Source organism: Sphaeramia orbicularis, chromosome 3, assembly GCF_902148855.1.
Source record: "Sphaeramia orbicularis chromosome 3, fSphaOr1.1, whole genome shotgun sequence".
Classification (NCBI taxonomy): domain Eukaryota; kingdom Metazoa; phylum Chordata; class Actinopteri; order Kurtiformes; family Apogonidae; genus Sphaeramia; species Sphaeramia orbicularis.
Window position 1 is genome coordinate 11038741 of NC_043959.1, and position 16125 is coordinate 11054865.

The following is a 16125-nucleotide window of genomic DNA, read 5'->3' on the forward strand; positions in this document are numbered from 1 at the left end:
TTTCCATATTTAACTGAGTAGCAAAATCTACAGCAAAAGAATCATTCTGACAGATATTTGATGCCCAAGATGATGAAAAAATAAACCAGTTGATGGAAATTAATCATTAGAAAATGATGGTCAGACTATTCTGATATAGTCTGACCACCTCAAACAGGTGATCAATATAATCTTGTAAAAAAAATAAAAAAATAAAATAAAAAAAAGTAGATGGACGGCAGGCACATGTTGGAAAGAAACTACAACATGTGCTTCGTGCACAAACAAGTTGTGCATGAAGATTGTGCTTCAGATCTAGTCGTGTATCACTGAGTCTGACTATACAATAACTTTTTGCTAACTAGGCTTCTCATTTTCACAGGTACAATATCAGATATCTGTAAATGAAAAATGTTCCGTATATAATGATCTCATTGAATATTTGTTAATTCAGTTATTAGTCCATTAGTTGCTCACTAGTTGATCTATATTTGATGTTATAGACATTATAGCATACTGTTGTGTGTCTTATTCAAAAACTTTTAACTTCATTATTTTTTTTATATGTTTTTGTTGAAAGAAAAAAAAAAGGATTTCCAAGATGTGATGGAAGAATCATCTATGACATGTCTACTATTCTTCTTGCTGTGTGTGTTTTATGCCTTTTGTGGCATTATAGATTTTCAATGAGATATTAAATACTATAACTAAATACATTGCAATCTTTGATAGCATCTTGGAAAGTGACTATTTTTTGTAATTTCCGTATACATTAAAAGACAGTGACAGCAACTGTTCCAGTGAGGACAGTGAGACAACAATCTCAGGTCCAATGTGGTCTACAGGGTCTGCAAATCCACCTCTACATGAACAGTGTAACTGCTTTGGACATTTTATCTGTTTTATCTGTTCTTATTTGTTTTATTTGTTTTTATTTGGCTGTTGTATTTGTTTTTACTGTTTTAGTGTTTTTCTTAACCCTCCGGTATTCAGGTGCGCCTTTTAGGCACACTTTGCACTTCCTGTTAAAAAACTTCATATTATTTTTCTCAATTTAAATAAGGTTAGAATTCAAAAGTTGTTCATTTTTGCATGATCTTTAAAATTATGTCCACCAACTAAAATTTGCACATTGTAAACAAAAGAAAATGACAAGAACAGCATTTGTCTCCCAAGTGTGCCTAAAACGCACTGTTTCTTCCATTTGATATGTATGATTAGGGCTGACCTTGATTTACAAAAATAAAATCAAATTACAGCAGAAAAATTAATCAGTATGTAATATTTAATAGTTTGATTTACAGGTGTGCCATTTACTCACACTTGGTGACAGATGCTAGTATTTCTGAACATTTGACCTAGCGCAAAAAATAATAATGCAAATTAACTAATGTTGGAGTTAATCATTGACATATGCCAGGCTGCAAAAATCAAATAATATGTAATCCACTTTTTATGTAGTGTATTGGAAAAAAAAAACAAATTTGTGTGTTTTTTGCATTTAAAAAAATGGTTTGTTTACATTACAAACACGGCAAGAAAGAATTAAAGAATTTTAAAAATGTGACAATTATTGAGTATTTGGTATTTTTATTTATGGCTCAAGTTGATGAAATAGAAAAAAGTGTAAAAGAATTAAAAACAAACTGTGTGAAAATTTTTTTGACATTATTCCACAAGTGTGCCAAAATGGCACACTTGATGCTTAGTAAGGGCCTTGGTGGATGGGATACTGGAGGGTTAATGTCTGTATTGGCACTTCTAATATGGCTGTAAAGCACTTTGGGCAATGTTGGGTGTTGTAAATGTGCTATACAAATAAATTTGACCTTGACCTTGACCTTGTTAGGTACAGTACCATGATGTAAAGGTACTAATGTAGGTAATGATGTTCAGTGATGTGAATCATAAATAGATAAAAACTCTTCATAAGAGAAAAACTGACCATTGTCATTAAGCAATTGACGGACAAGTAAAATGTTTGTATCAACCCATTTCTGAATATACAGGGTGACACAAAAAAACGGGAACTTTTTAACAATCCAATAAAACCAAGAGTGATGGAAGAAAAATATTTTATTCATAGTAATTGAAACCTTAAAACATGCCATTTAAGAAACAATGATGGAATTTTCACTTTTTTAAATTACAGGGTGACCCAAAAAAACGGGAATTTTTGAAGTGCGTATTGGCAGACATGAGCAAGTGGCAGCACTGCGAGACAGTAACCTTGAGCAAGTAAACACACCCCCATTTTAGTAACCATTGGCAGCTGTGCGAGAATTGTTCGGTAACCGTGTGATCTCAAGTTTCGGTAACGTTCCCTGGCCCCCTAGATCGCCAGATTTGTCCGTTTGTGATTTTTTCTTGTGGGGTTATCTCAAGAGTAAACTGTATACGACTCGACCAAGAACTCTGGATGAGTTAAAACAGAGAATTCAGGATGAAATTCACAGTATCCCAGCTGAGATGTTGCAGCGGTCAATGAGGAATCTCAACAGCAGATTTCAAGAATGCATTCGTACAGGAGGACGCCATCTACAGGAAGTCATTTTTTTTTTAAAAATGAAAATTCCATCATTGTTTCTTAAATGGCATGTTTTAAGGTTTCAATTACTATGAATAAAATATTTTTCTTCCATCACTCTTGGTTTTATTGGATTGTTAAAAAGTTCCCGTTTTTTTGTGTCACCCTGTATAAAGACTTGTTCTTAAACTTCATATCCTGGTTGTTCCAAATGAAATATCTATGGGGAGAAAAGTTGTGTGAGTATAGCATTAACCAAGATGATAAGAGCTGCCTATAAAAGTTGGACACTTTTACTGGTAATTTAGAAATATTGTAATTGCATCTTAGCAGCATATGCATCCCTCCCGTGGACTTGTAGTTGTTGACCCGTAGTACAACTTGCAGCGCGTTTTCCGGTTGTTATTGGACGCTCGTATTTTGAGCCTTGTCGGCTACCGTAGAGCCGAGCGGTTCCCAATAACAACAGGGCTGTGGGCAACGAGGAACCGTGTGTGTTTTTTTATGTAAGTTCACGACTGTGCCTCCCTGTGCAGTTGAACCAGATGAAAACAGTGTGATAAGATAAGAAGTGTGTCAGCTCCAGCTGGGCTTCAACATGGACTATCTACTGCAGGTGAAAATAGGGGCTTTGGTCGGTTTGTTGCTCCTAACTCTTCTTTTTGGATTCATTCCTGCTCGAGTCAAATGGTTCAGAGACACAACCGGCACCGGTAGGTCAATATTATTGACATATAATACACAGATATATTATAACACTAATGTCTGCGGTTCCTCAAATCTCAGAAAAATGTCAGCGGTTAATGTAAACATATGAACATTTTAGATGGTGAATCTGATGAATGATTAGTTGAATTAACCGAACAAAACGAATAAAAGACACCACTGTATGAAGTTGTTTGACTCATTCATATGACAGTGTTTGTGTTGGCAGATGAACAGGTACATGTTAAAGGAATGCACATGTGAGTGCAGCGGGTTATGTGTTTGAGAAGAGGAACATTTGTCTGAGTTCATCATGTGATTTCACTGTGAATGGAAGCAAATGACGGAGACTGATAAAATCAGCTGTGAATAGAAACCTGGAAGGATGTTCATGGAGAGAACTGAGTCAGAAAACAGTGGGATTCAATCAGTGATGAAGTCAACATAAGCCATAACACAATCATTTAACACCCTGTTTTCTTATTAATTCTTGTATGCATAGTGGTCACTCCAGTGGACAGCTATTCAGAACTGTTCTCTTTGTACATTCATGGATTTTGTTGTTTTAGTTCCATATCAGCCAACACAGAGGACACCTATGCATCATCCCATACACTGACATTCATATAATTACTGTAACTTTGCTGTTCTTGATAAACCTGATCTGCAGTAACATGTTTGAGTGTAAATCAATTGCTTGTTATAATTAACAGACTGTAATTAACCATTTTTCTTAAACAGAAAGGTTTTTTTTGCATATTATCTCCATAAAATGAGTAATAACTAATATTAGAGTATGTTAAAATGTGACAAAACACCAGAGTAGCAGCATTTTTTTAAAAAAAAATTCATAGTTTTCACTCAGTATATCAGTAAATACACGTTTCTTTGCTTCAAAAATTAAATTCACGATGTCCAGCTGAGTGGATATTTTTGCAACTCCATGAAAAATAGGTTCATAAAAAAGTTTTCAATCACATTGTTTTTTTTTCATGCCTAAAGAGAAATAAAAACACTCAGGAAAAATAACTTGATTAGGGTCAAAACACAGTATTCAAAGTCTCTCTGACAGGACATTTTAGAGACAATTTGAACCACATTTTTATTTTTAAATTCATTTTTGCTTTTTATTGGACCATAAGGGATCATCCAAAACAAGGAGCAACTTTATTTTGAAATAAATGTTGGAATGGGAATCAATTAAAGTTCACTCTCTGATGGGACATTACTGCGTTTTGACCCATTAAGGTTCTCATAATTCATGCATGAAAGGGTTAAGACCATTTGGTGGTTTAATTACATTGCCTTTTGTGTGTTATATTGTTTTATTTTATTGTTATTATATTGTTGTATCATATATGTCAACTGACAGAGCTTTGTTTAAGTTCATTACTGTATGAACAAACCTCTGTGTTGTGTTCTGAAGTCACCTGATAGGGATGAAGCCAAAGCCTCATGAGAACACATCACATGTGTGAAACATGTTAACACAAGGCCGCAATGGCAGATTGTTCATCTGAAAAGGAAGTGAAAGTATCATTTTTTGCTGACAAATGCATTTGTTTAAGAGCCTGATGAGCATTGTCACTGCAGGACTTCATATGATTACAGAGATAAATGTTTCACATGGTCATTAGTTGATAAAACAATAATGAAAATTAAAGTGATATAGTTTTATAAGAAATATCATAATGTTCTTTTTCCTTGGAGATCAGCAGCTCCTATTATTAATATATCATTGTATCTTTTTAAAAATGTTTATTGTGTTTATCAAATAAAACACAAAATGTCACTGTTTGGCAAGAGTTTGTCATGTTGTGTTCAAGACCACAAATGATCGTTTATTTCATCTTGTTAAATAAGAGCTCAGGCTTCACCCTTTTTCTTTATTTTAACTAAATGCTGGCTTCTGCCATCTCAAATTATTTTAATTATTATATAAGCATAGTTTAAAAAAAAAAAAAAAAACTAAATCATAAATCAGTAGAAATTCACCACTGCTGTCACAGAAAGTGGCTGAAAAATGTGAATAGTCCAGTCTCTGTCAAGGTCAAAGTCAATGTCAGTTTTATTTGTATAGCACATTTACAACAACCAGTGATGCCCAAAGTGCTTTACAACCATATGAAGGTCAGTGGACCTCATTGTTCTGGCAGGAACATGGACTGACACAAGGTCTGAAGGATAAGATGGAGCCAGCCCATTAAGACATTTAAAAACCAATAATAAAACTTTAAAATGAATCCTGTAGCTGAAAGGAAGCATGTGCAAGGAGGCCAGAACAGGTTTTCGTGCTCATACCTCTTGGTGGCTGTGAGCAGCCGTGCTGCAGAGTTTTGGACTAACTGCAGGTTGCGGACAGAGGCCTGGTCCAACCCACAGCACAAGGAGGTGCAGTAGTCCAACCAGCACCTGATAAAAGCATGAATGATGCGTTCAAAGTCAGTTCGTGGCAGGTTAAGACTTAACCTTGCTGAGGACACGTAACTGATCAAAACAAGATTGAACTACTGAACTGATTTGTCGGTCCAGTTTAAAAGAACTGTCTAAAATCACACTGTCATATTTGTTTCTTTGTGTGGTATTGGCCTGATCATAATCAAGGGTACCAGAAAGGGTGCACATATAGATAAAAAATAATAACGCTCTATCAAAAAATCAGACAGGCCATTTTATTTGTCTGATATTTCTCTTTTAAAGTCCAAAACATTTTTGTATTATGGTGTCTACTAAAAATTTCACAGGCTTGTACCCCTGTCAAATCAGAAATTATTGGGTGTACGGACACTGCAGCCTAAGAGCCTCCATATTTAATGCCTACAAAGATATACAAATGTTTCAGCACTCAGGATAATCATGCATTGTTTATTGCATAGATGTCGTGTCCAAAGCATGCGTGCTGAAAAATTCCATATATTGACAGAAACAATAAAATTAGACCCACACATATTTTGACACATATTTTGAATATGGTGTACGGACACTACTTGGTGTACGGACTCTACAAGATTGGAATGGAAATCTGGCTTACCACATGGTCGCATCTCTGTTAGATCTGTAACTAAGTCTTCCTGGTACAGGAGGAAATAAACATTTGTGAACAAGTTAGAACAATATATCTATAAGGCATATAGGCCATATTATTGATGGAAGTATATTGGTGTACGGACACTACATGAATTATGGTGAACAGTGCGCCATTGAAAACATGCAGTTCGACGTAAACATCTGTTTGCCACATTGTTACCAAACTTTCTGCAGCCAGGGAGCAGACCAAAATCTGTGTAGTTGTGCATATTTAGTCCTAATAATACTGAAATAACAGGTTCCCATTCTATTATTACAATTAAAGGGCTGTAAAAGAAGGGTTTTCAGAACAAAATGGTTGATTGTCTTAATACTGAAAATAAGAACTGATAATCAAACAGCTGTTCAACAAAAATGATCAATAAATGAAAAGCAATGTGATGTGTGTATTTTGTAATAAAAAAGACACAGGAGTTGAGTAGGAATTATTTATTGTGTTACAAAACATTCTGTACAATAATTTTGCTCTCTTATAACAATAAAATTGTGCGCATGTTTTCACGCTCATTGGGTCGCCATTTGATCAGTTTGTATCCAATTTTCTTCAAATTTGGAGGATTGCAAGATCTAGTAATAAGATGGCCAAAGAAACATTTTGGGAATGGTTTTGGGGGTATCTTTTTACAATACTGATTAATAACTGATGCAAATATACTTGTGCACCTTGATTGTGATCAGGCCGTAAATTATCATAACAACAAATTTGTTGCATTTTACAGAAACTCACCGCACAGTTTTGAGTCTGATAAGCTGTTTTGCTGGAGGGGTTTTCCTGGCTGCGTGTCTGCTTGACATCATTCCAGACTATCTGTCGGACATCAGCGCTGAGCTGGATGCCCGAAAAGTTGAGGTATGACCAGGTCTGTTTTGATCTCAAACTATTACATGTTAGTCTTGACCGAACCTGACTGATCTTGTAAACTGGTTTATTTCTGAACAGACCAGTTTCCCTCTACCTGAATTCATCATGGCTGCAGGGTTCTTCACTGTCCTTATCTTGGAGAGGATTGTCCTCCACTGTCGGCAGATGAGAGGAGCTCAGGAGGAGACAGAGCCCCTGATAAGTGACAACAGGAATGGACACGGACATGGACATGGACACAGGACAGTAACGGGTCCTGACCTGGAGAGCAGTGGTCATCACGTCCATGTTGACTTCCAGGCCCACTCTCCCTTCCGTTCCTTCATGCTCTTCCTATCACTCTCGCTGCACTCAGTTTTTGAGGGCCTGGCTATTGGACTCCAGAATACCGACTCAAAGGTAAGAAACACATCTTTAACAAGGCACCAAAACCACATGCAACACGTCTCTTCAGGGCCCTCATGGTCATGAAACCTGGGGAAGTCATCCAAGTGTCAGCACTAATCCTCTTATATTGTTTTACATCACATTCACATTGTAGATACTGGTCACAGGAAACAGCCTTGTTCCTTATGTTCATACAGCGTAAACAGGGTTCCCGTGGGGTCTTAAAAAGTCTTAAAAGTCTTGAATTTACAAATCTGCATTAAATACCTTAAAAAAGTATTTAAAAGGTATTTAAATTCATATGGTGAGTTTTAAGTTATGTTTCCATAAACTTGTTTGCTGTATTGTGTTTAAATGTGTCTGTTAAATGTCCAAGCTGCAAAGAAAGTAACATTAGTCGACTCAGTTCCACCTGATCCAACCCGACAATTTATACTGGAATTAGGAACCAATCATTGCTAACTTTGCAGCCCCCGGTGAGAAATGATCACAGAAGTGAAAAGGAAGCATGGGGAAGTGCATATTTAATAATGCCTGGCTGGTGAAAAGATCATTCTGGATTTGGTTGGCACAAGTGGAGGGGAACGTGTGTGAAGCTCGCTGCACTTTGTATGAAATAAATAAATTTTCCTAAATTCTAAGAATCACAAATTTTTGCCGGTATGGCCGTAAAATAGGCTGTGAAATGGTCATTAAATTGTGTTCTAAGTAGTCTTAAAAAGTCTTAGTTTTTTTTTTAAACTTTATTTTAATTGATTATTATTTATGTTTTATTGATTATGTTTTAATTGTAATTATGTGTTTTTTATTTGTTTCTTTTCCATTTTTATAAAACACTGTGAATTGCCCTGTGTATAAATTGTGCTGTACAAAATAAATTTGCCATGCCATAAATTGAGCTTGTAGGAAGCCTGGTAAAGAAAACAGGTTTTCAGTTCATACCTTCAGGGCTCTTTGACAGGAAAGGAATTTCTGTATCATGAGGGTCATATTTGTGTCTTGTGGTCACAAGACAGTCTAAGTCGTCTTAACATATTATCTGGGCTGTCTCGTGACTTTTCATCTGTGGGTAATTGTGCATTTTTGTGGTTTAAACCTGTCTTTAACATGTGAATTTCACTATTTAGGAAAAAAAAACTGTAGTCAAACGTAATAGATGAGTGACATTAGAAAATATTAATACAAACTTAAATCTTCAAGAAAACTGAATTGCAATTAAAACCACTTTAGATAATTTCTTTTGTAATTACATAATGTTCTGTGGAAATCAATTAAATACATTTGCACCATTCAGTGAATAAAATACCTGATATGTAAGTATTTAATCACTAGAGCTGCAACGATTGTTTGATTAATCTATTAGTTGTAGATTATTAAAAGTGAATCAGTGACCCGTTATAACCGGCAAAGTTTCTTATTAGAACAAGGTGTATTTACAGTGTTCGATGATTCACCCTATGATGCCATAATGTGATAGGATATTATTAAAATTTGAAAACTTCCACATTAGAACTCAGGCTGCACAGTTTGGTGACAAAGTCATATTGTGGTTACTGCAGGCAATATTTTCCTATTTTGATTTGAGTCTTCTCACATAAAATGCACAGGTTACAAATTCAGATTTTTTTTCACCTCAAACTTAAACTTATAGAAACACAAAAACTCATTTTGCATGTTTTCCATGGTATGTGTCTCTGCTCAGTGTCACTAAACCTACAATATCACCACACAACAGAGACTGTTTAGTTTTTCCATTTCTGCAAATAGATCACCATGAATCCTCATACCTGTAATCTTTTGTCAATTCTATTCTAGACCAGAAGTTTGATTATTTAATTGTCGATTGTTATTAGTTTTTATTACTCCTTGGCCGGGGGGATTATAATCATTTTGTCTGTCTGTCTGTCTGTCTGTCTGTCCATTCAACGACATAATCGAATTATCTGAAGAATGCATTGACATATCTGCACCAAATTTATACTGTGGATGCATTCTGGCATGGAGCAGAAGAATTTTAAAAATAGATCACCTTGACCTACTTTTTCAAGGTCAAATGTCCTTGTGCAGTTATAATATCTGAGTACTTTCAAATATAAATATGTATGTAATAAGTTTTACACAAAGACAATCTAATCTAAATTATAGGGCATTAACTTTCAACAGACTCTTACACTATATTTGGCCGAGGCGGATTAAAAGTGCGCAGCACGATATGTTCCCCCCTTATTTCCCCAAGTGTTTACTGTTGGCAGTTAGCGGGCAGTGGACGTCCGAACAATTTGAGGAGGAGAAATTAGTTTATAAATTTGGAGTGTTTTGAACCACTGCCCAGTCCTAATTTTATGGCGTTTGGTTATAAAGCACTGGCTGTCATTGGATAGTTCTCAAAGATTTCCTTAATGGACCAACAAATTACTGCTCCTTCGAATGCAAACAAAGACAGTCAGTCAAATCAACACTGTGTCCTATAATCCTCAGGTGTTGCATCCACTGATAGTTTACCTAATAGCATGTTAGCCTAGTTCTGTTTTTAGACAAAAAAACAGCCACAGTAAAAACACAAATCCCATTCTATATCTATCAAGTTGTGTTATCAGTAGTGTCACTTAAGATTTGGTTAGAATCGTCCAAACAGGGTCAAAACTGTCACAGTTTAGTTTAAACCAAAAATCAACAAGCAGCAGACAACGACAGCAAACATAACAACACAACATAGACACTTTATACCCTCATAAACTTCATAATCAAACTCAGCAGTCAGTATCAAACGTCATCCTTTTACTTTGGAGCTGTGTCCAGCAGAGAAAACAACAGCAATGCTTCTTCTATTTTTAACACTTCATCAGTTTACTTGACGATGAAAGTTGTTTCTTACTGGTTCTCATCCACTGCTCACCCTTGCATGAGTTCTCCTCTCCATAGGAGACCAGCAGTGAGTGACTGACTACTTGCTCAAGTGCTCATACACATTCACAGTGACACGTCGGCCTATGGCTGTGAAGACATATCTCTGTAATACACTTCACTAACATCGTTGACACAATGACACAAATCTACACTCAGATGACTAATAATTTTAGTTAATTTTTAACATTTTACTGTAGACATGCTACATGTAGCTCCTGTAAGTAACATGCAACATACAAACATCAACATGTTGTATATCAATTGTTTTAAGAAAAAAGTCAAAATTGTGTGATTGTTAAATGTGAATATTTTCTGTTGTCTGTGCTCCTCTGTCACAGTACTGAATATACAAGACTGAGCTGCATATCTCGCTATTTTTCACAATTTTCTAACACTTTACAGACCAAACAGATAATAATTAGCTGTAACGTGGCATCATTTGGTCTGCAGATTTAGTTGTAAAGCAGATATGTTAGATTTAGCTTAAAACTTAAAACTTTAGTGCGTGATAGTCACTGGGTAAAAATCTACAATGACCTTTTGGCACATTGTAATTCAAGTTAGAGGAAATCTGACTCCTGTATTCACTCTCAGCTGTAGGAAATCTGTCCCATGATGGGAGTTTTTGTCTACTCATGGGGGTCTTCAGACTGGTAGAGGTTGAATACATGATTGACAGCTGTAGCTGTGATCAGTTCTACTGCTCTGTTCTGTTCTCATCACAGAAGCAACACTGCAGCTCATGGAAATACTGTAACTGAGACTGTGAAGAAAATAAACCCTAAAACATGTATTTTGATGTGTATCATAAAAATTCACTAAAATGTAATCATTTGGTCGTTAAATTGTAAGAAAATGCTGAAATGGTATAAGTGTCTCCAACTTGACATCCTGAAATGCCTTGTTTGATCCACAACCCAAAGATACATTTAGACCAGGGGTCTCAAACTCCAGTCCTTGAGGGCCACTATCCTGCATGTTTTAGATGTATCCCTCTTCCAACACACCTGATTCAAATGATAAGCCTACCATCAAGCTCTGCAGAAGCCTGATAACAACCGTCAGGTGTGCTGGAAGAGGGAAACAACTAAAACATGCAGGATACCGGCTCTCAAGGATCTGAGTTTGAGACCCCTGATTTAGACACTGACAGTTACACCGAAGAGGGAAGAAACAAGAAAATATTCACATTGGAGAAGCTGACTTGAAATTAACTCTAAATGACCAATTTTCAAAATAGTTTTCTGTTAATTTAGGACACAGGTGTCAAACATGCGTCCTGGGGCCCAAATCTGGCCCGCCAAAGGTTCCATTCCAGCCCTGCAGGATGAAAGTGCAAAAATGAACCTGAACAGTCCAGGTTGTCCAAATCCTTTTGGTTCAGGTTCCACATACAGACCAATGTGATCTACAGTAAAAACAACAACACAATAACCCATAAATAATGACAACTACAAATTTTCTTTGTGAAAAATTATGTGGAAAAAATTTAAATGAAAAAAATAACATTACACTGTGAAAATATTTACATTTACAAAACTATTCTTTCACAATAAATTCCAAATAAATACATAAATAAAAACAAAGATGAACAACCCCAAATGTGCAATTTGAACAGTATTCTGCCTGTTACTAAATGTTTGGTGCATTTATGGATCCACTGTGAACTGGAGTTGTGTTAATAATAAGAGATGGAATATTGTAGAAACTGTTCAAATTTTAGTTCCAAACTCCAAAATTTGAACAATATTCTGCCTGTTACCAAATATTTATGTAACATTGTGTGTAAATGTACATGTATAAATAATAAGTCGAGGCATAATATTGTTAAAATTGCATTAATTTTTCAAATGAAATTTCTGTTTTTTCAGGTTTTTCACATCTTTTTTGTAAAATGTAAATATTTTAATAATTTAATTGGGGATTTTTTGTAAAACGAAATGAAAAACTTGGATTTGTCATTATTTATAGGTTATTAAGTCATTATTTTACTGGTTCTGGCCCGCTTCAGATCAAACTGGGCTAAATATGGCCCCTGAACCAAAATGAGTTTGACACCCCTGATTTAGGAGTAGACAAATAAATGATTGACTGATAAAATTGTTGCAGCTCTACATGATATAAAATTCTGTCTTGATACTTACTGTTTCCTTAGCCAGCCCTGTATGACCTTCCAGTACTTCTACGAAATCCTTGTTGTGTTTTCCAGGTTTTAGAGATCTGCATTGCTATTCTGGTCCATAAGAGCATCATCGTGTTCAGCCTGTCCATAAAGCTAGTCCAAAGTGCCGTCCGTCCCATGTGGGTGGCCGGTTACATCGGAGTCTTCGCCATGATGTCGCCTTTGGGCATCGCTATCGGCATCAGTGTGATGGAGGCTCAGCTGGCGTCTGGAGCTCTGATTCAGGCCGTCCTGGAGGGACTCGCTGCAGGGACGTTTGTTTACATCACCTTCCTGGAGATCCTTCCACATGAGCTCAACTCACCTGGGAAGCAGCTCCTCAAGGTGCTCTTCATCCTAATGGGCTTCAGCGTTATGGCAGGCCTAACATTTCTGGGCTGAGACTGATGTGAGTCCTGGTTGTAACAGGAAAATATGGGAGGATGTGACCTGGATGCTTTGTTCAGGAGTTAGTGTGTAACCTCTGGACAAAAAAACCTGCAACAAAGAAGGTTTACTGACACGCCAACACATCCAGTACAGAGAACTTCATGATCATGGACAGTCGTTCAGTGGTTATTTATTGTTTTTAATATATTTTTTTTAAAATTCATACATTTACAGTTTCTTTTAAAGGGGATTTTATGTAAAAAGGAACCACTTACACTCTGTCTACACTAATACAGATATTTATGTCAGTATTTTCCTTCTCCACTTTCAAGGAAAATTCTCAGCGTATCTCTATACACATTACAATGGAAACATGTCTCCAAACACTGACAAGCTGTTGTTTCTGTGGAAACTGTAGATCAAATAACATTGGACACAGCAGTTGCAGAGGCTTTATGCATGAAGTTCAGCAGCAACAAGTTACATCCTAAACTAGGGCTGCACAATTATTGTTATTATTTAAAAGTCAGTATCAGCTTGTGCAATTATATAATCACAAACGGCTGCAAAATAAGTCTGGATTTAAAGGCAGAATTTAGAAAAATTTTAGTTTTATGATTCGGTCAGAAAAAAGTACTATGGGAAACATGCAAACTGAGAATCACTACAGTTTTTTAGTATTTTGTTTGATAATTTAAGTTTGTATGTTTGAAAGTAAAAATGCCAGTTACAACATGGATAATTTCTGCATGTTCCTTGATAATCTAGCATGCTGAAGTTAAAATCACAGTATTTCCTTTTCATCACATCGTGCAAACCTAGTCTATTATAACTACTGGTTGCAGCTTTTTAAAGTGTATTCCTTATATTCTATGAATATCAATACAACCATGTCCAAATGAGTTACAGCAGACCTCCATCTACTGCACGTAGTACACTGACTTACACACCTATAGATCCTGTAGATTTTCCATGGTTGGTGTTGTCTCACACATGTTCATTACACAAAGTAACAACAAGCATCTGTGAATTGGAGTTTGACAGCATCATGTATTATACTTTACTATATAAACTTTTAAAAAAATCTTTGTTTCAGTGATGTAAAACACTATTTACATGGGGATGTGAGGCCCAAATTTAGAGAAAAGTATTCAGTTTGCTAAATGTTATATGTTTTAGTGTGGACACGGTATTAATGATAACTTTGAGAGAATCAAGTGACAAATCAGAATCCTGTCATTATCACAACATCCTGTTGGACCCCCAAACAGAACCTTCATCTTTGACCTTTGACACTTTTTAGTAAATCACTATCAGCAAAGTGTTACTGGTGTTGTGGTTTCATGACACCTTGCAATTAATTCAATCATCTTAAATGTTTACGTTTAGTGTTTAATGGGTACAAATGTAAAATTTTGTTCATTCCTATTGAAATTCTGTGTGCCTTCACTTCTGCTGAAGAAATATTAACTTGTGTTGACTGAAGGAATGTTGGTCTGGATTTATTTTGTAAATGCTGACACCTAATTGTCAAGTTTTTTTCAGATTTATTTCATGACATGTGACTGAATTTATTGGTCATTACAAACTGGGTAATCCAATGTAGTACAAATGAACACTGACTCCCTAAGGCCTTAAGATGATGCCATGGTATGAACATGATTTGCACTTTTCTACTAAATAATCATTGTTCTTCTTCCAAAATAACATGTAAATGTAGATGGCTGTAAAAAATGCTTTAGCCACAGAGAATAATTGCCCAAGTCATTTTTATTATGGATCACAGCCAATGATGCAAAATGAAGCAGTAGCATTAGTAAATTTATGCAGATATCACAATTTAGCCAAACATTTGACTTAAGCAATTATGCTTTGAGGCTAACGACACATAATATAAAAAAAAGAGTAAATATATGGAAAAGTACATATGAAACATGTAAGTTAACATGTCCTTATTTCATAAAGTCCTAGCCTATTTTTAAATGAATGACAACAAAACCTCACTGGTCTCTAGTTTAGTGTATATTAAAATATCTGACACTGAAAAACAATCTCGACACAATTAATATTGCAAAAACACAATATTAAAGGGACACATGAGAGACTGTTATGTGGAAAAATGATGTCCAAAGCTGCAGAGCAGTGAGTGGTCTTCATTCTTCTCATAGACAAATAAAGTCTTAAGTATCATTTCATATGAACAAGAATTTAGTTAAAAAAAAAAAAAAAGCAGTTTTACACAATTTTGTAAAATGTCTGCCAAGAAATTAAGTCTTGTAAGACCACACAGTTGAGTGAATCAACTGCGTCACAAATGTGCCTGTTCCTTTTATTGTTCACTCGGCGGCGTGTTTAGTCTCTGTTCCTATTTTGTTCCTGTCATATGATGTTCAGATCATTTCCTGAGTGGAACAGATGCAGGAAGTTGAAAAGTTTTGTTATGAAAAAGACATACAAATGTCAGTAATATGTGTTGCCAACTGTGTTATGGTTCACAAGTTTTGTGCAAATGCAACTGTTTTTCATTAAAAATCATCAGATTAATACTGACGGCACTAACTCCAGTATGATGCATCAGATGGCAACATTTATGTTTAAAATTGTACATGGTCCCTAATAAAGGGAATTTAAAAAACACTGACCAATGTCTTTTTTGACCCTATGAACAAATTAATGTATGAAAATTAATTTATCGTGTGAAGTGTAACAACTGTTAACTCCTTAACAGCTGGCCTTCAACTTCTGTGATTTTGTGCCTTAAAATCTAAAAAAAAAATGTCTCGTAATACACATCATCCTAAGAGTAATGTTGAAAATTTAAGTTGACAAACTTTTTGTCTTATTTGTACAAGTGCATTATTAGTGTTTGCAAGTGATTTTTAAATCAATTTCACATCCAGAAACAGAACACTAATAAGCATAGAGATGCATATACAAATATATTTTATTTAAGATGTTTTATATTAGTAATACAGTTCACATTAGTCTGTCATATAGATTAATCAGATGCATCAGCATGCAGTTTTACAAAGTATAATAATAATAATGATCATACATTTTATTTGGTGGTGCCTATCAAGTCACCCAAGGTCACCTTACAGAGAATAAAAGCATAAAATA

At 35.4% G+C, this 16125-nt stretch overlaps 1 protein-coding gene across 1 annotated transcript; it reads left to right on the top strand.

The window, feature by feature from the left end:
- The first annotated feature begins 2974 nt into the window (after positions 1 to 2974).
- slc39a1 (solute carrier family 39 member 1) lies at positions 2975 to 15531 on the top strand. The gene is made up of 4 exons (XM_030130956.1): positions 2975 to 3219; positions 7018 to 7148; positions 7239 to 7559; positions 12664 to 15531. The coding sequence occupies exons 1-4, from the start codon at positions 3105 to 3107 to the stop codon at positions 13015 to 13017; spliced, it is 921 nt and encodes a 306-aa protein (XP_029986816.1). The 5' UTR covers positions 2975 to 3104; the 3' UTR covers positions 13018 to 15531.
- Positions 15532 to 16125: the final 594 nt, after the last annotated feature.